Raw genomic sequence first — 27,278 nt, 5'->3', positions numbered from 1 at the left:
CAGGACTCCTCCCGATGAAAGATCTAGTTACATGTGACCCCCTGTCACCGATCAGTCACAAGACAGAAAGTTGTGTAGTGTGAACAGCGATCTGATGACTTTCAAAGTCTGGGCAGTGTGCCCATGGCATTAAATCGGTTCTGAAGATGCGTTTTTGTGGTTCCACAAATAACAACCGCTGAGTACAGAACCACTGGATTTAGAGAATGTTCTTCAAGTTCAAGTTCAAGAGGTCTTTGTGTTCATTGTATGATTCTGCATGATATTCAAGGTTCTTAATCCCTTTTTAAGTAATTGGATGGTGGGGGGTGTCAATACTTCTTCAAATAGCCTTTGTATGGAAGCGTCTTTACTGAACCACCAGTGGTTAGGCTATGGCAGTGGTCGCCAGTGGTGGGTCCCCAAGTGATTTGTAGTAAAAGGTCACCGTTTTTTACAACAATGACTGTTTTGCTCCTAGTTTCACTGTCTCTAAAACTCAGAGGAAAGTGGGCGCTTGGGCGCACTGCCGCCAGGTTGTCAAGGTGAAAGAGGTTTTGATAAAATATCTTCAATATCTAAAAAATATATTTTTTTATATATATGGTCAGGAAATAAATGTACAATATATTTCAAGTCTGCCAGTGTTAACTTCTAACCCCCCCCCCCCCCCCCCAAAAAAAACCCCATTTTCTTCCTATTTTGTCTAATTTCTGTTGTATGAATCTTTTTTTCCCCCCATTGGCCATTTGAAGTGCGCCCATACGATGGAGAGGGGCTTTTTGTTTTTTGTTTTGCTTCCAGTGACGTCTTTCCCGACCTGCGATTGGCGGACACGCAGAGCTCCAGACTTGGCACCGTGAGCCAAGCGCAAACAAGACCACAGGGCAAAAGTGGTTTGGCCAGGTGGACTTTTTAATCAGCTTTGGAAATGATTTACCGCATAACTTCATTCACCCTCCCTTCCAAAAAAAAAAAAAAAAAATGGGTTTGGGTTAAGGTTAGTGTTCGTATAGGAACTTTAAAATCAACATTACCCACGGCCGCCACTCTTATAATATGAGCAGGTCTATGGAGTTTTGGACTCAATCCAATCCGACGGATTGAAAGGTTGGGGTCCAAGAGACGAAACGGAGGGATCTTGATCCGAAAAAAGGGGTTGTGCATCACTAGTCTGTGGCGTCACTCAGAACAGCCCATTTATTTTGGTGCTTTGTGTCACTTTTCAAAGCAGCCCCCCCCCCCCGGTGCGCTGCCCCCCACTGCGCAGCCCCCCCCCCCCAGTGCGCAGCCTGCAATACCGGTCCCGTGCAGCGGGGGGCGGCAGAGTCCGAGGCGCCTCGCGGCTGCCGCACGCTCCGCCGGGGCACGGAGGTAAAACCCGGAGCCGGGAAAGTCCTGGAACCGGACCCGGAGCCGGACGGTCAGAATTCCGGAGCGGGTGTTTTGTGTTGTGCGCGTTCCGTTCGGATCGTCGCCCGCTCGCTGCTCTTTCCTCCAGCAGACGGCGTTTCGTGCGTCAGACATGTTGAAGTGACCCCCGCGTCGTGTGCGTCTTGTCTGCCGGGACCGAAGTGACAAGACCCGGAGAGAGAGATCGGGACTGGATAGAGTTGAGCTGCGGTGCTGGTGGGGGGGGGGACTGCCTGCCTGCCTGCCTGCCTGCCTGCCTGCCTGCCTGCTACCAGCGAGCCGGTGACGCAGGAAAAACACTCAAAAGCGGAGGAAAAAAAAAAAAAAAAAAGCCCCGTTGTAAATAAGATCTTTCCGGTGAGCCGTGGGTTTCCCAGAGAAGCAGACCGCGATATAAGGCCGCGTTTATGTAAGATACGACGACGCGACCGCTGAAGGCCGGGACGCAGCTTGTGGATAGAAGGGGGAAGTCCGATCAAATTCCTGGTGAGTTGTTAGCCGTCGAGCTAATGTTAGCATCAGCTGGTGGTCGATGCCAGGTAATGGAGCGATACATCACACTGCCGTTTAAAGTCAGTTTGCCGGTAGCGTCTTCTGTGTTATGTGGTCATCATTCGCTGACCGCATACCGCCCCTGGATATAGATGTTGAATTTTTTTATTTATAATGGGAACATGTGAAGATCAGACTTATTATTATTTTTAAGCTAACGTAGCCTTCCCAGTCAGCTGAACTCTCGCTAGCATTAGCTTAGCATTAGCCTCGAACGGTCCCTGACACCGTCTACAAATAGAGCGGAGCCTTGCAGCAGAGCGTTTCGTGTTTACACAAGTTGTCGAATCCGTTCTTTCAAGCCAATTCACTTAAACATTACCCCCAAACTAAGAAAATGGCCGTGGTTAATCTTTTGGGGTTTCAGATGGTGTTTTTCGATTGTTTTATAACCCGAATGCAACGCTCGTTCCAGCGGGTGTCAGGAATTAGACGGGGAGTCACTAACGGTCACAATTTTAATGTTAGCTAAACAATGTTGACTAAACGGCACCTGACCGCCTTATTTATTGGGCGCTGCGTCCCACAGCAGGAAGTGTACTCTGTTGTCGTGACCTTACAAACCCCAGTCGCTCCTTTAAAATAAGAGGGATATCAGGTTTTTTTTGGGTGTTCGCTAGCATGCTAACGCCAACTCGTAGGCCGAGTAGAGGAAGAGGCCTGTGTGTGTGTGTGGAGGCCTTCTCTCCGCTGCTCTATCTGGGCGGATCGGCTAACGTTAGCTTAGCGCCTAGCAGGCGTTAACTAACTACAGGTCCAGCTGCTTGGAACCGTAGTTCTGCCATTTCACCCGGTGTAGAACCCGCGTGTGGCAGTCGTCTCGATTTCCTAATATGTTAATATGCGTTGAACGTTAACCCGAGTTAACCCACTTGCGCTCCGTTATTGTAATTCGTGTATTTTATTGTTCATTCCAGAGCCGGTTGTTGTTTTAGAAGGCCGCAGTGGCAGCAACACCTGTCTTATCTAGCTACTGCTTTTACATTTGCATGCGAATGCCATGTCATGCCGCCTCTGCGTTTTAATGAATAAGACGCTTTGTGACGCCTCAGCAAATCCGTGTGTGTGTGTGTGTGTGTGTGTGTGTGTGTCATCACACCACTGATCTGATGCTTCACCCAGTGTCCACTAATGAAGCACCAGAATCTGCTTGTTGTGCCCAAATACCTTCTTGTATACATGGACGCATATGTCTCCATGCATTGTAAAAAAAGAAAGCAAAGAATGCCAAATCGTGTATATATACAGGATATCCAAAGTGTGCCGTATGCTCCAGATACAGATGGGTAGATGGGAAAGGCAGGTTGTACCGGGGGCTCAGTGGCAGTAAGGATGGAGTGGTATTATGGTGTGGACTTTATTTTACACGGCACATGCAAAAGAAACATCCGTTCATTAGGAGTCTAAATGTGTTTGTAGTTTCCTCATCAAGATCACTCTACGTTGGTGGAACTTTAAGCTATGACATGCACGCTTACTTTACGTCGTAATTGCCTGATCTCCCCGTCATTTGAGCATAATCGCGATGTTTTGGTAAAATTGTCCCAATACCACAATCCCCATGTTTCCGCCACAAATGTAGAGGGTTTTTTAAACCGATGTTAGAAATGTCTAAATAGTCTGCTTACATTTTTATCTTCTAACGGTCAACATCAATAAACGACTGCTCTCCAGTAGATAAGGCAAGTGATGACGCACCAGCTCCCTGTTGTTGGAGCCTTTTTAACACCGGAAATGCAAGAAAATTAGTTAGTTTTCATTAGTAGTTGAGCAGTTTGTTGTGGTCTGGTTATTCATTTCCTCATCAAAATCTGATGGGTTTTGTCGCCCTCTCAACTCGTAAACACATGCATACGTGCACTTGCATGTGTGAAATCATCTCTCCCAAACCTTTTTTCAGCTCCTCACCAGGATGCCAGCCGTGCAGCTGCTGTCTCATGGTGTTATTTATATTTTGACACAGTAATGGTTCAATTGTTCTTGGATAAAAAAAAATTAAACGCTTAAGCCTAATTTTAATCGTTTTGATTTGTTTGTTCAATGTTGTTGGATTCTGGTTTAGAGGCCTATTTCTGTTTTTCTCTTCACATGGTAAACGTGTAGGAAAGCATATTAGAGAGCAGAGGAGAAAGGCTGAAAAATCGAGTGAAACAATACTCCTCATTATGATTCGTGGCCTTATGTGCCCTCTGGGGCTCCGGATTATGAGGAACCAAATGGCATATTGTGAATAAAACAATATCAAAATATTTCTGATTGTTGCAGGAGATTATCCTGGTGACCTTTGATAACCATTTAATTAGACGTGTAATTATTGACACCGTCAAATGGTTACAACACAAAGTCACCTAACTTTTCTGAGTCATGGCGTCCTCCTCTTGTCTTATCCAGGACCTCACTGCAATTTTACAACAGGAATCAAGTTTCTGTTTTATGGCCGTGGAGCAAGTTCACTTAAAGGACCTCACCACTTTACTCTTACACTTGAGTTAATGCTACAGTCTCCTCTGGTTAAATATGCTTCCACTTGGGCTTATCTGTGTGTATTTTACACGTTTAACACATTCTTTAATGAATTACATAGCTGCTAGCTCATTTTTGCTGGATTTCATGCTTCGCTTGAAGATTTAGGTAAAAAAAGGGGGGCGGGGGGTTGGTATGCAGTGTCTTATTCCTTTAAAAAAAAAAAAAAAATTTAATGGAAGCTGACTCTACCCACTCGATATATTTTCCTCTCCTTTTGGTACCTTCTTCCGTCGAGAGCTGCTTTCACACATGCACTGCAACCCTGAAATTATCTGGACATTACCCAGAGGAGCTGTATGTGTGAACACAAATGTCAGAATCATTTCGACCAGACTTGACCCAGCCAGCACCCTAGTACAAAGTCCGTGAAATGGCCGATTGAGCAGGTGATTGTCCGGAGCGTTCACAGCGAGTGAGTGGGCTTGTCGCGTGTTGATGACGTCTCTATCCTGGGCCAGTTATTTACCTTTGTGTGGATCTTTGTGCACGGAGCAAGCTGTTTCATACTCCTTTCTGCTTTCCATTGTATTCCTTTCGACTCTTTTGTTTATGTTGTGGACATCCAAATACATGTAGTATCAACGCAAGTCATTAGCCTCGCCTGCCATCTTGGGTGTGCAATCACTCCGCAGTGTCTTTGTGTCACGTCCTGCCTCCTGCACGCTCGACCCAGGCTCCGCCCCTGGTCTGAACCAAACTGAGTATTTCCAGTAGGTCTTAACACGTCTGACCCAGACAATCTCCGGTTGTGTGCTACATGTGTGAAAGCACAACTCCGGACAATGTTTGGAATTCATGTGTGAAAGCAGCATTGGACTTGCGTATATAATATGAGTGAAAACAGTAAGACGTTTTTGGGATTTCATTAAGTTTAGTATGTTACTGTACTATAGCGAAGTTGCACATATCTTTGTAATTAATTTCTCTGATATCTATATTTGGCATTCAGTAGAGCGTAACATCAGGCATAATTAATTTGTAATGGACGGGCATTTGATATCTTTGTATATCATTTTTCACTGTATCATCCAATCATGAAATTAATACATCATCATATTGTGACAGTTTTGATAAGAATTCACCATATGCAGTTCATTTGCTGCAATTTGAGTAACCTACAATTTTTGAAACAAAACAGTTTCAGGTAGGACAGGGAACTGTCTTGTTCTGATATCATACTTCAAGACCTCACTTGTATCCTTTTAACATTAGATTTTGAAATATTATGCAGATATCACAATGTTTATTGTCATTGTCTAGATGAATGGGATAAGTCTTACCTAGTGAATTTTAAACTATAAATTGTGATATCTGCTTATATTGCAATAACATAAGCTTTGTTCATCCAGTGAGTTTTAGACAATAGCAGGAATCTTAGTTGAATCAAAGAGGGGGGAACAAAAACCAAATGGATATGATCTATATCCTCAGTGTTTGTTTCCTCATTAAATGATTTGTGGCGGATATGATATTAAAGATACCTGTGATGACTTGTAGTGGTGGAATACAAGTGGTACTCACTTAACGACCTACCTGTTTAATGACTGTTCGGACTTACAACCAGCTCTCTGACCAGTCTGTATTGTACGCTGCCTATAATATCACGGCGTCTCAGCATCAAGCATCTCATTGCGCATCACCCGATATATACACTATATATGCTATATACACTATATACATCTCATCGCATCACTGTTCTCAGTCTTGTTCCCGCAGTCTGTCAGTATTCACTACACTAGCGTTTGCAATGGCCATGCCCTCTTACCGTCAAATAACGCAGGTCCTCGCCTATCGACCAATTTGTTTAACGACCTGGTTGTAGGAACAGAACTTGCTCGTTTAGTGACGAATACCTGTATTCACTTTTAATTGGTATTCCTTTGCATGTGGTAGCAGTGTACTGTACACTGAAGTGACTTCACTCTGGCGCCACTTTAGTAGGTACTCTATAGCTGAAGTTCTGTCATACATTTCAGATTTAGATACACCTGTCAATTGTAAACAACAGATTGTTAAATGTTCCAAAATACATTGTTACAATAATGTTTTTTCAATTTGACAATGCTTCCACATTCATGCCATCCAGTGCTCTACAAAATAATAACATGACAATGTTCTAGGCAAACACAAACTATTTATGATATGTACACAGAGGTGTGGCAGAAAGCCACTTTTTCTGGCGTCATGTATATTGGCGCTACCACCTTGAGCTTTTCAAAGCTTTCCCCTTTAAAAACTAATAGTGCTTAGTCTCATCCAAAATTATATTGTTTCTGCTATGCACTGAAGGGGGAAAATACTGCTGCACTGGAAGTGATGCGGTTCATATTTTACAGATACCAGGAGGACTGTTACCCTGTTATGTTAGTGAACATTGTGAGCTCTGCAGCATAATATAAGATGAGGAGAAATGGAAGATCTGCTGATAGGAGGGAAAAAAAAAAAAGACAAAACAGGTGGATTGTAAAAAAAAAAAAAAAAAACACGAATTTATTGGTAACACATTTGACCAATGGAAGGGAGCTGATGCTGACAATGTTTAGGTAGTAATAGTGAGATAGAAAAGTTTTTCTATACATCTTAACACAGTAAAAAACAAAAAAACAAAAACATGATTGTTATTTCATATTAGTTTGTGATAGTTCTCTTTGTGCAGAACTGTATATACTTTTACAGCCCTTTGTTGTAAAATGTATTTGGTTCATTCCATGCACCTGGTAGTGCAGGTGCATGACCTGGTCATGGACAGGAAATAAAAGTAAACTAGGTAAATTTGCGTGATGCCAACTTCATGCAAGATTGGCAAGAAATGAAGGTTACCGGTCTATGTATTGGGGTGAATTGGAGTGGACACTTTCCATATGCAAAATATAATGAATATAATAATGCAGTTAAGGGCTTATTGTTGTCTAGCATATTGATTATTTGAACCAAGCACAGTTGGAAAGCCATATACAATTACATATACATGACCGTATGTAATGTATGTGACAAATAATCTCTTGAACTTGAACATCTAAAAACGTTTTGATGTACAATTTCTTGAAAGAGAGAGAACACCACAGTATTTCATGGAATGTTTGCTGTGACGTGCCATGTATAAAACAGACGGCAGGGTTGCTGAACACTCCCAGAATTGTTCATTTTGAACATGATTATGACCTTTCTCATTTATGTATTTATTACTAGAAAAGGGGAATTATTTAGGTTAATTCTTTAGTTTTTCAATTATTTGACATCTTTTATGCATGTATTTGCCTTACCAGTTATTCTTATTTACTCACCTTGAATTCAAAATTAAATATAAGTTACTATAATGTATGCGCCAATATTGTTTCGTTACAGCCTGTATTTATGTGCAGGATGTGTTGTTAAGATGGACAAGCACCAGTGCCAAGTGCTGAATTTGCAGGCGCTATCATGTTTCACCAATCATCATACTGACATTTTGTTAAGCTGTGCCAAATACTCAGCTGATCTGATGGGAATCATCCCAGAGTCAGCTATTCAGAGATGGTAGAACAGGTTTTGGACTCATCTACGGTGCCTTGTTATCAGTCTTGTTAACACTTGTCACTCTGACCTCTGCCTATGGTCTGTATGTTTGGGAACTTGGCCTCTCCTAGAGAGGACCACAATTCAGACAAGTTCTCGAGAGTTGCTTTGATTGTTTTAGGTTTGAGTAAAGTCGTGCCTGCTTAGTAAACTATAAAACCATCAATTTTATTGCTTGCGTGTCTCCTGTAAACTAGCCACTCTGACCTTTATCCTCTTGTCTCTTCCAGGTTATGCAATGGTCTCAGCGGCCCATCCAGACCTCCAGGTGCTTGCGTCCTTCTCTCTTGCATTCGGGCTCTCATCCCTCTGCTCTACAGCTGAGGAAGCTGTGATTTCCCTCCTGGATAGCGCTCCCTAAGAGGCCAAGATTGCCAAGATCTGCCCGGTGGCGAGCATGACGGCCACCACACGTGGTTCTCCGGTGGGGGGCAACGACAGTCAGGGCCAGGGCCAGGGCCAAGGGCAGGCCCCCGATGCCCAGAGCCAGCCTCCACTGCCACAGAATCAGGTCTGCAGTCCTTCTCATCCTTCTTTTTAGCTGCGTTTCCACCCAAAGTACTTGGAACTTTTAGTCCAAAGAATTTTTTTTCAAGGAACTAAAAGGTTCCTTCAGCTTTTTGTTATCTGCGTTCCACCATAGTCTAAAGACCCATGAAGATTAGCATGAAAAAGCTGTTCTGGAAAAAATAAAAAGAGACCAATAAAGGCAACCACGGATCCACCACAAACAAGGTTTACCGCTGAAAATACCCCGCGTTTACCTTGTTTCGGGTAAATTTGATTCTGCCAGGCTCAATACCGTAAGCCTTGCGGAATCAAGCCTCCACTTTGGGTGGAAACGCAACCGACAGTCAGTTTGTGGCTGCATATTTTTTTAAATATGGTGGTTGAAATAAAATGCTGCGGGTACTCGACCAATTAGAAATGTTCGGTGCTGCAAGCCCCACCCCCAAAGATGCTGTACTTTTGAAAAAAGTACAGCATCAAAACTTTTTGGTTTTGAAAGTACAGCATCAAAACTTTTTGGTCCATGGAATAATGTCCCCAGAACTTCATTTAGACCCTGGTCCCTCAGTGGAAACGCACTGTGTTCCTTCAAAGGTTCCTAGTCAATGGAGAAATTTCCCTTGGTGGAAAAGTGGCTTTTGTTTGGTTTAGACGGCTGTGTATCAAGGACACATCCATATACCATTTTATATGCATGCATACATACATACCATTTTTCTTTCCTCTGAAGCCGTTTTCTACTACTTCAACTAATTTAAATTATACCTACCTTCCTAGGTTCCAGAAACAAAGGCTGAAAGAGGGTCTTGTTTTTGATACCTGGGGATGGCCCCTTTAAGTACCGGGCCATGGCGTCATTGTGGCCATTTTTGACTAACGTTAACCGAGTTGAGTTAAAGAAATATGAATGTGCAGTGGACAAACAACAAAATACAGGCATTTCTGAGAAGACACATGAACACAAATGCCATAAAAATATTATATATATTTTTAATTGCTTTATTGCTTTAAGTCAACTATAACATAAAACCCTGACACAGTTCCAAAAGCAGAACATGAAACTGTCAACATGTTTCAGGAACTCATTGTGTCTTTGTTAGTTTTTTCCCCCTCTTTTGAGCAGGAATAACATGGAACTATGTCCTAGTGGTGTTTAGATATCACAGAATATTTATGAGTACATATGTTGATCAGAGTTTCTGGTAGAAAAAATTGGTGCCAGTCAACGTGTCCTGGAAGACTTCAATTTCCCGGACAAATGCGAGCGATTCCAGTCAAATATTATCTGTGTTTATTGAGCTTAAAAACAATTCATAAGCAGGCCAGGTATAATATTTTTTGTTGAAAATTCAAAATAAAATAAGTTCCGTCAGTTAACTTAATTTTTAAAATGAATTAATATTGCCACTTGAAATCAAATAATTTCCGTTCGTGAACAATTAGTTACAAGTGCAGCTGCTTTAATTAATATTTCACAAAAATACAATTTTGATCAAATCAAAAACAAAATAAATACGACACGTACCTCTAAAATATAATAACATTTGTGGTGTTGTCTGTCTTCGTCAGGACATCCCGTCGACATATTTTACACAATGAATATTTACCGCCTGCTTTGGGTCGGAACTTAAATATCCCCAAAAAAAGGATGTACTGTATGTGTCTGTGTTGTCAACGATGCATCTTTCAGTTTCTCTTCTGGATGTTGTGCTTTGTGTCCACTCAGTGTGAGTGTCTACTGTGTTTACAAGCGCCACCTGTCCACGAGGACAGGGCGGGGCTTAGTTCTATATCGACAAACGTGATTGGTCAGAGGTGAAGCTTTCAGATCAGCTTTAGATCGTCCAAACTGATTGGCTTCCCACCCAGCACTCATTCAAATTGTGCTTGACATTATGACCGTAGAGATTTAAATACAGGTATTCCCGTCTTCCAATTTTACTGCTTCAGTGACCACAGACAATGCTATTTGCACCTCGGCTGCAACACATGTAATGAAATTTACCTGGAGAGAGACGAGTAGAAATGTTGTGTAACTTAATGTCTCTCATTGTGAGAGTCTAGACACTGCAGCATATTCTGTTTTTTGTCATTCACCGGCAAGGGCTCAAGCTTAACAACACACACGATCATGCCCGATGGGAGCAGGGTGGGGGGCCTGGGGGGGGCTATATCAATGAACAGAGGTGTGTTTGTGTGTGTGTGTGTGTGTGTGTGTGTGTGTTTTTGCACACACATGCAGGCCTCTTGATGGTAAGAGATGAGCAGCTCTGAGACGTGAAAGGCAAGCTGCCTATGTAGGTCAGCCAAGCAGAAAGAGCTTCTCCACACACCCCCACATTTCTCAAGTTATGCAGCATTCTCACTCGCTCACACAGCTGCTGACGCCACCGTAGCTGCTCATACACAGTCATTAACTCAAGGAAGAAACCGAGGGAAGAATCCCTACACCGGCGCTTAAATATACACAGATGTACACTATCTTTTTTTCCTTTCCTCCCCTCCATTCAGGGGATCTATTGATAACACCCCGCATTCCACACAGTAGCACATTTATGCTTCCTAACCAGACCAACTCAACCCACACACCTTTTGCTTTGTGCCGTCTTAATCTCTTTGAGGGAGATGAGGATAAAAAAAAAATCCACTTGGAGGATTGTTAATTTGTACAAGTGTTTTGGCACCTGCCGCTTTGGACACAAGCTGAACTGCTGCTCATGATACTGTATTCTTGTGATTTCATGTTCCGTGTAATATAGCAGTAATGCAGCTCATTGATAAACTGTGTTTCCCCTTTTTTTTCTCCCCCCCTTTTTAATGTGATTGTGTAAAATTATTGCAGACATCATCTCCTAACTCATCCAATGAGAACTCTCCGGTGAGCCCAACAGTTGAACAAGGTCAGGGGGATGGGCCTCATCAGCTGGAGGAAGAGGAGCCAGCCTTCCCTCACACTGACCTGGCCAAGCTGGATGATATGATCAACAGGTACGGGGCTCGCTATAATGTAATGTAAAAACGCTGTATATTGTCTTTCACTTTGTGATTGTCAATGCTTGTTTTCCCTCAGGCCTCGATGGGTGGTTCCAGTTTTGCCGAAGGGAGAATTGGAAGTCCTCCTTGAAGCTGCTATAGATCTTAGTAAAAAAGGTAGTGCTGGAAACTTTTTGATTGTTTTCTATTGTCAAAATTCATGCAACATTTTACTTTTTTTTTTTTTTTTAAATTTGACTATTTTGTCTGGACCGCTGATTTATTACTCCAAAGGTTGACCTAAATTTTGTTGTTGGTGATCGCACAGAAAAAGCTCTGATGTCTTTCCATTAAGCTGCTTCTGACACCGATGTAGAAAGGAAAATCTGTTGTAGTTTACGATGTATCTCAAAGGAACGGAACGGAGGAACCATGCCCCGTCCCGACAAATAAAGCAACTAAAACACACTGTTTTTAGTTGTTTTATTTGGCGAAACGTGGCACGGCTCTCCACGATCAGGTTGCACAGAGAGCCGTGTTCGTGTCCTGACATGGACGATTCACACACATAAAAATAGATGTATGATTCACCTTATTTATGGTTGCTCATTTAGCTGTTATCCCTATGCATTTTTCCAAGCTTCTATCTGTTTTATCATGTTATTGTAATGCATACTGACAAGAAAAAAAACGACTATTCGACTTGAAGGATCTCAGTCGATTCTCAGGGACTGATGATTCGACTCGTCGTCTTTCAGGGGTCAGCCCTAGTCCCCAGTGATCTGGTCACATGTGGACAGCTCTAAATCCAGGTGTGAGCACATCCAAGATGTATTAAGGATGCACTGAGATCTAAAAATAAAAAAAAAAAAAATTTATATATATCTTGAGCACGGTCTATGTTATGTGGTAATAGCATATTCTGCGGGGAAGCAAAATCTGATCATTTATTCTGAAGCCAGGTGTGAACAGCAATCTTTCAACTGGATCTAGACGCAATCTAGATATATCTGGACACAAGTTACCAAGTCTGAACTGAGTCTATGTCAAGATGAGCTGTAAATAAAACTATCCCATTGGGGGGTAAAAAAAAATCTCAAAGGGATATTTTTTCATTGTGAATTATTTAGCCCTTCATTTCCAACAATTTCCTTTCCCTTAATTTTTCCAAATGGGATATCAGGCAAAATGACATCTGTTTTGACAAAAAAAAAAAAAAAAATTGTATGTAAGTTTTGTTTTCTTTGCAGGACTGGATGTTAAGTGTGAAGCATGCCAGAGGTTTTTCAGAGATGGTCTGACCATCTCTTTCACAAAGATCCTGACAGATGAGGCAGTCAGTGGCTGGAAGTTTGAGATCCATGTGAGTCTCCATTTCACTTTCATGTATAATGATGGTTTGGCACTGTTATCGTATGTTGGTAAAGAAACCATTTTATTCAATGTAGCTCAGCAAGAACATTTACAACAGTGTTGTCCTTTTTTGCCTTAACTTTCCCTTTTTCCTTGTTAGCTGGTTTGATATATTGCATTTGTTGCCCGAGCCTATGTCTTGCCTACAAATTGGGTTCCCGTTAGGATTTCTGCTGAGGAGGAGGGCTGAGGAAAGGAGACACAGCCAGTGGTGATCATTGATCTTTTCACTGAAAGCCGTCAAGGCTGGCTGTTTGGGTTAACTTCTTTCAGGAGATGGATTAATAGGCCCTTTTCACAAAGAAGTCATGATGTTGGGATACAAAAGAAGCTAAATTGCAAATTTGTTTCTTTTCAATGGACTTCTGCACTTGCACTGAAATTGAAAAGGTGTACTCGTTGTGAAATGGGTGTTTTCATTTTGAAATTGGAATTTATCAGAATTTTTATACGTAATCTCCTTTCCTCATCTGCTCTGACTGTTTCCATTAGAACATGAATATTTTGGAAGGAAGCCAATGGTTGCACCCTATCAAGTTGAAAGCATCCCTACACCCTAATAAAACCTGAAATCTGAACCTAAAAGCCTGGTTCTTACCACAATTAAATTCATTCAGATCTGTGTCATACTTGGGAAGGACAAGAAGTGATGCACACACACAGCTGTCAGGACTTTCACATTGATGTATCTCCATTGTGTATTTTATCTTAGTTTTGCCAAATCAAGTTGAGGTTTATAAACTCAACTAGGTTTTAAGGGCTTTAGTTTAGTTTATCAAACTCTAAATCCAGTGAGGTTTTATAAACTTCACCTGATACAAAGATAAGCAGACTTACAACCAATCAGTTGTCATTCAGTGTAATTTGTTCCCTGGCGCATAACCTCTATCAATCTATTGGCGATCTAATATATTGATATTCTTGTGGGTTTTATTATTTGTGTTTGTGTAAACACTCTGCTCACAATATTTTCAGGATCTGATTACACATAACACTGACATCAAGGATGACTCAAGTGTATGTGGAGTATACCTAATAATAAAAAATGTATTAACAATTCTTATATTTGCAATATATTGAAGAATATATATACATTATTGCCACTCTTCATATATTGTAGGGAGTGCAACCATATATTTTTCCAAAAGATATATATTTATTTGTACCTTTTTTTTTATTAAAAAAATAATAAAATAAAAAAAAAATATATATTTTTTTTTATTAAAAAAATAATATAGTTAACACTGCACTTCTCTGGCTTTGGACTTTGATTGATTTACATCCCTCCTTCTTGCCTCAGAGGTGTATCATTAACAACACGCACCGGCTAGTGGAGCTGTGTGTGGTCAAGCTCTCTCAGGACTGGTTCCCTCTACTCGAGCTGCTGGCCATGGCCACCAACCCTCACTGCAAGTTCCACATCTATAACGGCACGCGGCCTTCGGAGACCGTCCCAGCTGGAGCGCAGCTGGCGGACGATGAGCTCTTTGCCCGCCCTCCAGACCCTCGCTCACCCAAGGTCAGTTGTCACCACCTCAGCAGCAGCAGTTGGAGGTCATGAGAAGTTTTAAGGAATTCCATTTTTCTCTTTGTTTTTGAACATTTTTGGGAATAATATCAAAATGATGGTGTCAACCCAATTATCTATTTTTTGATATATATCAACACTTCTGTATTTATATTGATTGTTCTGAAATGTCCTGTCTATTTCAGGTATATTGTGTTTTGGGATGGTGGAATCTTAAATGCATCACTGGATGTTCTGCAGGTTATAGTTCCTCTGCTATTGCCATAGGAACGGCAGGGATTGAAAATGTTATATTCTTCCTCCGTAAGCTTGTGAATCTTCATTTTAGGCAGAAACCGTGTCGAGTGCAACTCTAGCCTGGCTTGCCCTCAGGGCCCCAGTGAAACAAAGACAAACGCTTTGTGCACCAGATTGATAATAGAAAAATATGGAAATCTAATTTAAGTGTACAAACAAACACTTAGCTCGTGTCAGAATGCTGAATGCATAAATGGAAAGGAGGCGATGCCAGGGAATAGTAGTTTTACAATGAAGGCGTGCTGAACGCAGCGTGGGCACAAGGTCAATGTGAATTGTTCTGCAGCGTTGCTGCCTGTCTGCCTCAGTTGGCACAGGGCCCAGTACTACTATGGGTTTCACTGTGTGACTAATATTATTATACTGTTGTTCTTTTTGACTTGCAACAAAACCCAGACCCTTCTAATGTACAAAAAGATTTATTTGCGTCATATATATTTTATGTGTGGACATTTTATTTTTCATCAGTTTCAGAGTTTCTCCTTCTGTCTTTACTTACCTGCACCGATAATGCAGATATGTAAATGAGGTCTCAAGTTCATGAGCTTGATTCAGTAAACAATTCCTTTATGTTGAGGATCCATTCATTAACTACCCCCCCCCATAAAAAATAAGTGAACAAGAGGGGATTTCAATATAGATCATTTGTACACAATATATTTGTTCAACATACTGCATCCAGCAAATAAGTGTCGTTCTGCGTGAAATTACATCTTTTACATATTTTAATGGAATCGAGGTTTACGTCTTCCACAAGTGATTTCTAACTCTGTCTTGAATTGATTGATCTCATTCTCTTCTTTCCTTGTCCCACTCAGGGCTGGTTGGTGGACCTAATAAACAAATTTGGCACGTTAAACGGGTTTCAAATGCTGCACGATCGCTTCATGAGTGGCCAAGCACTGAACGTCCAGATCATCGCTGCACTTATAAAGTGAGGCCATTAGTGGATGTCGCTGGCCAATATTCATATACAAAATAGAGCATTACGGAATATTTTATGACTTGGCAGAGTGCACAAGTCCGTGTTTTCTGATTGTTTGTTCTTGGATTTCTTTTTTTCTTTTTTTTTTTTGGTATATTGCAGGCCTTTTGGCCAGTGTTACGAGTTCCTCACATTGCACACAGTGAAGAAGTACTTCCTCCCCGTCATCGAGATGGTTCCCCAGTTTCTAGAGAACCTCACAGATGAAGAGCTAAAGAAAGAGGCCAAGAATGAAGCCAAAAATGACGCACTGTCCATGATAATCAAGTCCCTGAAAAACCTGGCTTCTCGTGTCCCGGGGCAGGAAGAAACAGTGAAGAATTTAGAAATTTTTAGGTTAAAAATGATTCTTAGGTGAGTATCTGACAATCTTATTACAATTTATTTTTAATCATCAGAGAGTAACATTTTTGTGAAGTTGGTTAACACCCAAATGCAAATCATTGTTTTTAATAGTGTAGCTAAGAATTTAAGGATTTCTGCATTTCGTCCTTAGGTTATTGCAAATTTCCTCTTTCAACGGCAAAATGAATGCACTAAATGAAGTGAACAAGGTTATCTCAAGTGTCTCCTACTACACCCATCGGCACAACCCAGAAGAGGAGGAATGGCTGACTGCAGAGCGCATGGCGGTGAGCTGAAATGTTCACCTCTGTCAATTTCTCTCTGTCTCTGTGTCACTGTCTCTGTGTCCCCTACCCATCAACAACTGTGTTTTCATTCTTTCCTTCTGTAATGGCAGGAGTGGATCCAGCAGAACCACATCCTGTCAATCGTGCTCCGAGACAGCCTGCACCAGCCACAGTACGTGGAGAAGCTAGAGAAGATCCTCCGCTTCGTTATCAAGGAGAAAGCCCTCACCATGCAAGATCTGGACAACATCTGGGCCGCGCAGGTAATTCTACGACTTGATGTGGATGGATGAAAGTATCTGCTTTTGTGTAATTCCCTTAAAGAGAGGGGGGGGGACATCAATTTATAAAGGTTTGTTTGTTTATTTAGATATTTTGGAAACAGTTTCCCTGTTGACGCCTCTGATTGGCGCTTTGTCTCGCTCGCCCACTCTGCATAGCAGCAGCATTATGTGTCAGGTCTGGGTGCACGCGCTGTGCTCTACCATCGACCAAAACAATTTTCTGAAGTTGCTAAAAACAGGTCGCATTAAATTGTAGTTTTAGACCCCTGCGTTTAATGAGCTGTTGTCTTTCTTCCAGGCTGGCAAGCACGAGGCTATTGTGAAGAATGTCCATGATCTCCTCGCCAAGCTGGCGTGGGACTTCTCACCTGAGCAGCTGGACCACCTCTTTGACTGCTTCAAGGTGAGCGTCACTCCATTTCTCTTTTTGTCACGAATTATAAAGTTGTGTTCTGTCTTTTGCCCTGACCTCTGGATGCCGTGTTCTCCTGATGCAGGCAAGCTGGACAAACGCGAGCAAGAAGCAGCGTGAGAAGCTGCTGGAGCTGATCCGGCGGCTGGCAGAAGACGACAAGGACGGCGTGATGGCCCACAAGGTCCTCAACCTGCTGTGGAACCTGGCGCACAGCGATGATGTGCCCGTGGACATTATGGACCAGGCTCTCAGCGCTCACATCAAGATACTAGACTACAGCTGCTCGCAGGTGCCGGGGATGCGTTGGTGTTGATGTTTTGAGATGGGGAGGGCTGCATGAGCGCCACATTAAGGGATGCTAATGGTGTTTACTGTTGCCTGCAGGACCGAGACACACAGAAGATCCAGTGGATCGACCGCTTCATAGAGGAGCTCCGCACCAATGACAAATGGGTGATTCCTGCCCTGAAGCAGATCAGAGAGATCTGTAGCCTGTTTGGAGAAGCCCCGCAGAATCTCAGGTACTGTTTCTGTGGATAGGAAAGGCCGGTCATCTTTTCTATGTGGGACAGGGAAATGTGGATAATTTCATGTTGCTGATAGAAATTGTGACTTATTATATGAAATCATATTCTGATCAAAGCCAGAATTTGCTCGCAGGGGAAACCGGCAGTCATTGTACCCTGAGAAAAACCATGAACTTAATTTTTCACATAGTTGAGCCTTGGATGTCTCCTGCCATTTTGGTCACATTTCCAGAGGAGCCATGCCAATTTTCAAGAAGCTGCTCTCTGTCTCTGTGGCCTCATCCCATATTTCAATATTTTTGCATGGTGGCTCAGTTTTTAGCACTGTTGCCTCGGAGCAAGAAGGTCCTGGGTTCAAACCCCAGCCGTCTCAGGTCCTTTCTGTGTGGAGTTATGTTCTCCCTGTGTTTGTTTGGGTTTCCGCCGGGCGCTCCGGTTTCCTCCCACCATTAAAATACATGTTTTTAGTGGTTAATACTCTTGTCTGTGCCCCTGACCAAGGCACTTGCAAAAGAGCTGGAGTTGGTCCCTGGGTGCTGTAGTGTGGCTGCCCACTGCTCCTTGGTATAGAATGGGTCAAATGCAGAGAACCAATGTCCCCCAGAGGGATTCATAAAATATAATAAAATATATAAAAATCAAGAGATGATTTTGACTTTGATAGAATCAGTTTTCCTCGTCTGTTTGGCTTTGAAAATGTGTGTATGTAATTTATTTATTTTTTGTGCTTTTTGGACAAATTAGTGTTATTAAAGCAGAAAACCGTCCACTCTATTTGCTTCGGCTTTGTTTGTTTTTCCTAATAACCAGCTCTTACGGTCCTCTCTCTCCAGTCAAACGCAGCGGAGTCCCCATGTCTTCTACCGCCATGACCTGATAAACCAGCTGCAGCACAACCATGCACTGGTCACTCTGGTAGCTGAAAACCTCTCAGCCTACATGGAAACCATGAGGCAGTTTTCCAAAGGTTGGCCGTCCCCTGTACCAGTTTTTAAAGATGAACAAATGCATGCTTTTGACTGGGTTTGTCACCTCTGACCTCTGAATATCTTGATTGCCACGCGCAGCGGAACAGGCAGAGTTTGACCCTCAGACGGTGAGGCCTGGGAGCCGCTACAGCCATGTCCAGGAAGTGCAGGAACGCCTCAACTTCCTGAGGTACAACATGACCTTAACGCTCTCACACATGTATGAATCACATGGAGGAAATGTGGATGCCTAAATTAAGAAAAAAATAATTGTTACACAAAAGGAATTATAGAAAGAGCAGGGCTGCGAAATGAAATGAGTGACTTCATTGGTTGTTCCTTTTTTTTCTTCCCAGATTTCTGTTGAAAGATGGCCAGCTGTGGCTGTGTGCCCCCCAGGCCAAGCAGATTTGGAAGTGTCTGGCAGAGAACGCCGTTTTCCTCTGTGACCGTGAGGCCTGCTTCAAATGGTACCTTTCAGCCGCCCTACCAGTTTATAAGTTTTACTTTACCTGTACCATCGTCTCACGGTGTCACTCAATCGTTGTGTGGTCTCGCTCCCGACAGGTACTCGAAGCTGATGGGCGACGAGCCGGACCTGGATCCCGACATTAACAAGGACTTCTTCGAGAACAACGTTCTGCAGCTGGACCCGTCGCTGCTCACAGAGAACGGCATGAAGTGCTTCGAGAGGTTCTTCAAAGCCGTCAACTGCAGGGAGGGCAAGCTGGTGGCAAAGCGCAGGGCGTACATGATGGACGACCTGGAGCTGATAGGCCTGGATTACCTCTGGAGGGTGAGTGTTTAGATTCATTACTTTCAGCATTATCCCAACGGGAGATTTCTGAACTTATCTCTGCGTTCCCATTATTCTCTTCATTCTGATTATTGCATCATGACGGTGTGATTGGTCTATGAGAAACTGGCATCAAAAGATGTTTTATTTGTATAGCTCTCTTCACAACAAAGGTCATGTGGAGCCTACTTTCAATAGCTTTTGAACATTTTCTCCTACACAGCTGTTCATAAGATACAATTAGCTGTGAAAGAGCTTTTTCAACGCTACACCCATGGACCAACACAAATACTAATTATCTGCACTATCGATATACCAGAAGCAGCTGCACTTCCTCGCTCTCTCTCCTCTCTTGACAGTGAGTCTCGCACACACCGCTGCGTTGCCCACATAGTCCCGCCTCCTCTCACTTGCTATCTTCACTAGTCTCATTAACCCCAGTTTGTTATGGTGTTAGCGCATTACAGATGCCAAGTGCAGAGCCTCCGTGACCAGTTTTGAAAGAAAACAGGAGTGCTGTTTGGAAATACTTGGCATTTGAGGCAAAACGTAAATCAAACTCGGACAATTGGAGTACAGTTTTCTTTCTTTTTTCCTCCAGACAGAACTGCGCCATGTGTGTTCCTGTTTTCCTGTGTCTTAATTTTAGTTTGAATTATTTTTGGTTGTTTTCTATCTTGTATGAAACACAATTTTTAAACGCGGTTCTTTTTAGTTTCGGTTCAATAAGGGAACAAAGCGGCAGGGGGACACAACGGAGCGCAGATCATGGGCACCCTGATGCACACCATCGCTGGTGTCCCGTATTATTATTATTTTTTATTGTTTGTCATTCATTTCATACTTTTTTTTTTTTTTTTTTTTTTTTATTACCCCCGACATTTATTCAGTAGATACATTTTTATTTTAAATAAGTGCACTGCAGAGACAATGCAGACAATAACATCAGTGTTAAATAAATGTTCATTTAAGTTCAGCAAATTTGTATCCCATTTGTTGTTATTATTATTATTAAATTGTTGTACTTTATCAGATACTAAAAAATGAACGAAAACATGATATTGGCATTATATATCGCCCATCGGCCACCCTGCTCTCTAAATGTCAGCATCGGCATCAGCCATTGAAAAACCCATATCGGTCGGCCAGTAGTACACACAAACAACAGTGGCGTGCGAGAACTCCCTGGGCATGTAATATGAGACTGCCAGCAGCTCAATGTCCCAACTGTAGATAGTCACCTGAACAATTAAATGTCCTGGGTTGCACCACCTGATTTTAATGAAGAGAGCGAGTCCCCCTCCTTTGCTCTTACCGCTTAACTAAGCATCACTGTCAGCTCTCGAAGTAGTGAATCCAGGTAAATCCACGTCGGCGCCCCGAATGTTGCCGGTTAGTTGGGTTGCCGCGGTTACCGGTGTTACACGGTGTTCGGGCATACACCGATGACATTACTTGCCCACCGCCCCCACCGTCGTTTTGCTTTTTGTTTATTTGTTTTTTTTATAGAAATAAAACCCATATAGTTAATTTTCTTATATTAGCGCAGACGTTCAACATCAAATAAAAAAACTTAATGTGTAGAATACTAAGCGTGTTAGCAATACTTAGTCAGACACTACAAAAGTGAAAGTGGCTACTTTATGCACGCACAGCAAAGTCGTAGCACAGTCTGCGGAGTCACATTTCACTTATCATGAGAGGTGAAGAGAGGAGAGAAAGAAGGCTCTAGACCTTAGATCGGTACCTGGCGCCCGTGCATAACGGGGACACTCTGCACCCCCACCCATTGTAAAATGTCCGGTGTTGGCGGCAACACTGGTGTCGTCATGAGTTTATTAACCGGTGAGAGAAATTCCTCACTGTGGCATCCTTACTGGTTAGCCATGTTTCTGTGAAACAGTAAACTACACTCCTGTAGAGCGTCTTCTCCTCACCAGGGCAACCAGCTTGTTGGTCTGGTTGGCAAGTTCATGTTCCCCATCACAGCCGACCAGGGTTTCAGTTAGAAAAAATTGGTGGCGGTCCACGTGTTCTGGAAGACTGTGTCCCGAATGTTGACTTATATTCTTTTTTTATTGAAGAGTAGGCAACTTTTGCTTATACAACACAAACAGACTTGCCATCCATAAATGCTATTTTAAAAATACATAAATATTAGGCTAGTCTACATGCGTTGGGACAACCGTAAACACAGAATTTCCTTCAGCCGTAGGCCTTAATATTCTCAGATAAAATAAAACAGAATAAGAGCTATTTGTAAATAAACCAAAAATTACATGGAGGCCTATCAGGCTCATAACATTTTAATTACAATGTGGTGCTGCCTACTTGAAATCAAATCGTTTGTTTGCTCTGTGCCTTTTCTCAGATAAAATAAAATAGAATAAAAACATTTTGAAATTAAACTAAAAAAGACATGTAGGCCAGTCGTAATGTCAGAAAGTGAACAAGAAGTGACAGGTGCAGTGTCTTTAACATTTAACATCAATAGAATTTGAAGTAAAATCAAAAGCAAAATAATTATGGCAGGTCAAATTAAAAATAAATGAGTTTGTTTGTGGTGTTGCCCATCTTCGTGTCACATCTCAACATATTTTACACATTTAATATTTGCCGTCTGCTTTGGGTCAAACTTAAATATCCAAAAAACTACAAACTATGGATGTATGTGGCCAGACGATACATCTTTCTCCTTATCCCGATTTGCTCAATTTGGATGCTGCCGCTCTGTATTTGCTGCCGGTGTGTTAACAAGTACAACTTGCACACGGGGGAGGGGGCGGGGCATTTTTCTATATCGACAAACCTAATTGGTTAGAAGTGAAAGGTCAGCTTTAGATTGTCCAAATTGATTGGCTTTCCGTTGCTACCTAGCTAACGCTTCTATAAATGAACAAATCTGTGGAAGACTATCAAAATGATCAAGCCTGTGTTATTTCGACGTCAAGTAAAAAAATATTGCGATAATTATCGCCCAGCACTAATTGAAATTGTACTTAGAGGAAATTATTTTCACCAGATATTATGACCGGAATATGTCGGACTTCAACAGATTTTCATTGTCAAAAACTGACAATTACCAGATAAGTGATACCCAGCTACCAACGGAATATAGAGCTTTTACTGCTTTGCCATTAGCTTAGCCTTAAGCTTAGTGCCAGCTCTGCAGCCCAGTAACTGCGCCTCTGTTCCTCCGGTATGGGGTTCACATTGCTGGCGTGCCCCATTGTTGGGAGTGAGAGCAGCTGTTCCCATGAATAAACAAGGTTTCTTCCACTGTCCTGCAGATAAGAAAAAGCCATATCCATAGTAGGGTTGCCACGGCTACCGGTATTACCAGTGTTGGGCGGTGTTCGGGCATACACGATTACATTACTTGCCCACCGACCCACCATGTATATTTTTATTAATCTATTTATTTTTAAATAGAGATAAAACCCAATTTTAGTTATTTTTTTGCGGATCAGCATCCACGTTCGCACTTTGTAAAATACTAAGCTTTTATCAATAATTAGTTGGACGCTACAAAAGTGAAAGTAGCCACTTTGTGTGCGTGCAGCAGACCAGGAAAAATAATTGTCCCCCCCAATCACAGGAAATGATGATGCGTGCGTGCATAGGAAATGTCGCGATTGGGGGGCAGTTTGCACACCTGTCTCCCCATCGGACAGCACCGGCGATGCGCGTGTCGGTGATTTGGTGCGCGCTATCGGCGCTACAACGGTGTGTGTTTGTTATCGATGTAGGTTATTTTATTTTACTCTATTTCCCTACGGAGGTGAAACTAGAACTGTGGGAAACTAGAACCGTGCGTTGTGACTCTATTACCCCTCCTCCCACAATCGCGATCGAATATGGACAATCATACGATTAATGGCGATTAAATATCTTAATTGATTGACAGCCCAAGTAGAAACATAACAGGAATTGTGTGACAAGATGGATGTTGCCAGAAAGGTTATTCAAATGGGTTAGGTAATAGGCGGCAAGTGATCGGTCACCTCTTGATTTGAACTTGGAGCGAAGGACATTAAAAAAAGTTATCATATTATCCCTACGTCTGAAAGTATCATGGTCCGTGATACGAGGAGACAATAACATATTTAAATTGGTGGTTTGGTGAACTCTGCAATCAGTCAGTTTTGTTTGTTAAATAAGTTCCAGTGCCTCGTAATAAGAGTAAAGTCTGTGTAATAGAAAGTCAACCTTAATACACTTAAGTGCAGGTTGAGTTATGAATTATTTGTCTGATTTCAGTCAAGCTCTCAACGTGTGTGTGTGTGTGTGTGTGTGTGTGTGTGTGTGTGTGTGTGTGTGTGTGTGTGTGTGTGTGTGTGTGTGTGTGTGTGTGTGTGTGTGTGTGTGTGTGTGTGTGTGTGTGTGTGTGTGTGAGAAAGATGTTGCATTTCTTCCTTCCTTGCTCCCTTTTCCTTTCCAAGTGGCTCTTAATGAGGCTATAGTTGAGTCATTGCTCTGCATGACTCCAATTCCTGTGACACACACACCGATAATGCACACTGACTCAAGTGTTGGATGGATGAACCGGAGGCCAAATGCTGATTTCTCCTTTTGTTTCACTCCTGTCACAAGGTGGTAATTCAAGGAAGTGACGACATCGCGAGCCGAGCCATAGACTTACTGAAGGAAATCTACACGAACCTCGGACCAAAACTGCAAGTCAACCAGGTACAGGAAGTTTCTCAGTTAAATGGCTATTCAGCTAGTTAGCCATGTTTACAAGGTTTACTCGAGCCCCAGATATGGAGGCTGCTCCACAGTCTTGCGCGGCGCTTGTTCTCAAGGTTTGTGGCCGTCTGACTCTCGCCATAGGTGGAGATCCACGAGGACTTCATCCAGTCATGCTTTGACCGTCTGAAGGCATCGTACGACACACTGTGTGTGTTGGACGGGGACAAAGACAGCATCAACTGTGCCCGCCAGGAAGCCATCCGCATGGTGCGGGTGCTCACCGTGCTCAAGGAGTACATCAACGAGTGTGACAGTGACTACCACGAGGAGAGGACCATTCTGCCCATGTCCAGGTAGCTGCACAGCACTATAGGGAACTGCTTTTTTTTTCTTTTTTTTTTAATCATCCCATTTCCGAATTTAAGTGTTTTTTTTCGTCGTGCACATATTTTTCTTCTTTGATACTTGGAGGATATATTGCATGAAATATTCACCCTCAAATATATTGTGACACTAAATGTCTTCCACTTGCCTTGTTATCTGTATGGGCCTTATCAGTTGAACAGCTGCTTTTCTATTTTTCATTGTACTTCAATATATTTGATGCTGCTGTTGGGTTCTTAACCTTGTAGTTTAGAATACATCATCCAAGATGGTGACATTGTAGATGTTTGTAAATTTCCCTTTGATTATCGTGATAATGCCTTTATCTGTATTATTTCTGAGCCTTTTTTCAAATGAAGGCGCCTACTTTGGTTTTGTCTTCAGCTTTAAAATAACACCACAGAACAGGCTTCAGTGCATGTCCACTGCTGTGTGTGATTGTCCAGATTTGGTCAAACTTCATTTAAAGTCCTCATCATTTACATGTATTTTTCTGCTTCTCACCCTCTGTACCCCTGCCACCTTCCAGGGCTTTTCGAGGAAAGCACATTACATTGATTGTGCGTTTTCCAAACCAAGGACGTCAGGTGGACGACCTGGATATTTGGTCGCACACAAACGACACCATTGGCTCAGTGCGGCGTGGCATCCTTAACAGAATCAAGGCCAACGCCACACACACCAAAATAGAGCTCTTCATTGGCGGGGAGGTCGTCGATCCAGCTGACGACAGGAAGCTAATTGGCCAGCTCAATTTGAAGGACAAAACGGTAATAATCTTTATTTTCCTGTGAATAGAGCAGACTTGGTGGACTTAGTGCTGGAACAAAAACTGCATTTTCTAATTGAACATGCTATATAGACAGTCATTTAAGCATTTCTATACTGTTAATTATGTATGCAAAACTCACAGTTGAATCTTTAGTACAAATGTTTGTCATTGTGAAAGAAAATGATTCATTAGAAGAAAATGGCGAGGGACCAGACTTGCATAACAACTAGCGATCTTTCAGAGCATTGGATCGTGAATCGTCCAATCACAGTGCTCACAATTTTGTTGTCTTTGCAATTGTACTTAGGTTTTGAGCTATACTATGATCTACACAATATAGTTAAACAGGTTCACCTAGAGCTCTAACCCCTCTCTAGTCTGTATAGGCGAAGACCTTTTATTATAGCCACTGATCTTAAGTGCATATACAGATGTGGACAAATTTGTTGGTACCCTTACAGCTCATTAAAACAATGCTTCATTCCTCCCGAAAAGTGATGAAATTAAACATTTTTTTCTTGTATACCTGCATGCCCTAGGTATGTCATAGAGTAAAGCAAAGACACTGGAAAGAGATAAATTATTGCGAAAGAGTTCAATTATATTCTAAAATGGCCAGGACAGATTTGTTGGTACCCCTTAGAAAAGATTATAAATAATTGGATTATAGGGATATTTCAAACTAATTGTTTTCTTTAATTGGTATCACACATGTCTTCATCTTATAATCAGTCATTCAGCCTATTTAAATGGAGAAAAGTAGTCACTCTGCTGTTTGGTGTCTTTGTGTGTACCACACTGAACACGGACCAGAGAAAGCAAAGGAGAGAGTTGTCGAAGGAGATCAGAAAGAAAATTATAGACAAGCATGTTAAAGGTAAAGACTATAAGACAATCTCCAAGCAGCTTGATGTTCCTGTGACTACGGTTGCAAATATTAAGAAATTTAAGGCCCATGGTACTGTAGCCAACCTCCCTGGACGCGGCCGCAAGAGGAAAATCGATCCCAGATTGAACAGAAGGATAGTGCGAGTGGTAGAAAAAGAGCCATGGACAACTTCCAAAGTGGTACAAGCTGAACTCTAAGATCAAGGTACATCAGTGTCTGATCGCACCATCCGTTGCTTTTTGAGTGACAGTGGGCTCCATGGAAGAAAACCAAGGAGGTCTCCACCTTTGAAAGAAAAACATAAAAAAGCCAGCGAAACGTACTGCCCAGTGTCAGAAAGCGCTGTCTCAGTCGCAGTCGGTCATGGGTCCTCCAACAGGATAATGACCCAAAACACACAGCTAAAAGCACCATAGAATGGATAAGAACAAAACATTGGACTATTCTGAAGTGATCTCCTATAAGCCCTCATCTGAATCCTATCTAACATCTATGGAAAGAGCTGAAACATGCAGTCTGGAGAAGGCACCTTTCAAACCTGAGACAGCTGGAGCAGTTTGCTCGGGGAGAGTGGGCCAAACTAACTGTTGACAGGTGCAGAAGTCTCATTGAGAGCTACAGAAATTGCTTGATTGCAGTGATTGCCTCCAAAGGTTGTCCAACAAAATATTAGGTTAAGGGTCCCATTGTTTTTTTCCAGGCCATTATAGAATATAATTGATCTCTTTTGCAATAATTTATCTTTTTTCATAGTTTCTTTTCTTTACGCTGACATACCAAAGGCATGCAGGTATACATGACAAAATTGCCTTTAATTTCATCACTTTTCAGGGTGAACGAAGCATTGTTTCAATGAGCTGTAAGGGTACCACACAAATTAGTCCACGTCTGTATGCACAGCATCTATCGCTGCACCACTTCTAGTCTACCCTTGATGTTGTGGCTGTAGCTTGATTTTGGGTTTTTTTTTTTTTGGTTTGTTTTTTAATTTTGTTATTATTGTTTAAAATCTGCTTTTGGTGGGAGGTGGGGGGGATTAGAAAAACTAGATTGTTAAAACAAAATATGAATAACATAGGGGTGAGTGGCTTGGGAGATAGTATGTTTGGTAATTGAAAGGTTGCCGGTTCAATCCCTGGATCCTCCTGGTAGCAAGCTGAGGGGTCCTTTAGCCTTAACACTGACACT

At 42.1% G+C, this 27,278-nt stretch overlaps 1 protein-coding gene across 1 annotated transcript in view; it reads left to right on the top strand.

Annotated features, from left to right (window-relative positions):
• Nucleotides 1–1,490: 1,490 nt before the first annotated feature.
• The window catches only part of usp9 (ubiquitin specific peptidase 9), a 44,091-nt gene continuing 18,303 nt past the window's right edge, over nucleotides 1,491–27,278 (top strand). Inside the window, exons 1-20 of the mRNA XM_080019313.1 lie at nucleotides 1,491–1,878; nucleotides 8,256–8,536; nucleotides 11,378–11,523; nucleotides 11,606–11,685; nucleotides 12,759–12,871; nucleotides 14,222–14,440; nucleotides 15,565–15,680; nucleotides 15,834–16,085; nucleotides 16,228–16,363; nucleotides 16,474–16,626; nucleotides 16,946–17,050; nucleotides 17,145–17,351; nucleotides 17,447–17,583; nucleotides 18,423–18,556; nucleotides 18,657–18,747; nucleotides 18,914–19,027; nucleotides 19,125–19,353; nucleotides 23,947–24,042; nucleotides 24,187–24,398; nucleotides 24,959–25,199. Of these exons, the coding sequence (XP_079875439.1) occupies nucleotides 8,423–8,536; nucleotides 11,378–11,523; nucleotides 11,606–11,685; nucleotides 12,759–12,871; nucleotides 14,222–14,440; nucleotides 15,565–15,680; nucleotides 15,834–16,085; nucleotides 16,228–16,363; nucleotides 16,474–16,626; nucleotides 16,946–17,050; nucleotides 17,145–17,351; nucleotides 17,447–17,583; nucleotides 18,423–18,556; nucleotides 18,657–18,747; nucleotides 18,914–19,027; nucleotides 19,125–19,353; nucleotides 23,947–24,042; nucleotides 24,187–24,398; nucleotides 24,959–25,199 (2,895 nt within the window). The 5' untranslated portion in view covers nucleotides 1,491–1,878; nucleotides 8,256–8,422. The remainder of the gene's footprint in view (nucleotides 1,879–8,255; nucleotides 8,537–11,377; nucleotides 11,524–11,605; nucleotides 11,686–12,758; nucleotides 12,872–14,221; nucleotides 14,441–15,564; nucleotides 15,681–15,833; nucleotides 16,086–16,227; nucleotides 16,364–16,473; nucleotides 16,627–16,945; nucleotides 17,051–17,144; nucleotides 17,352–17,446; nucleotides 17,584–18,422; nucleotides 18,557–18,656; nucleotides 18,748–18,913; nucleotides 19,028–19,124; nucleotides 19,354–23,946; nucleotides 24,043–24,186; nucleotides 24,399–24,958; nucleotides 25,200–27,278) is intronic.

The sequence above is a fragment of the Zeus faber genome (assembly GCF_960531495.2).
Source record: "Zeus faber genome assembly, chromosome: 18".
NCBI lineage: Eukaryota > Metazoa > Chordata > Actinopteri > Zeiformes > Zeidae > Zeus > Zeus faber.
The sequence above is the reverse complement of the archived record's forward strand: the minus strand, read 5'-3'. Positions and strand labels throughout refer to the sequence as shown.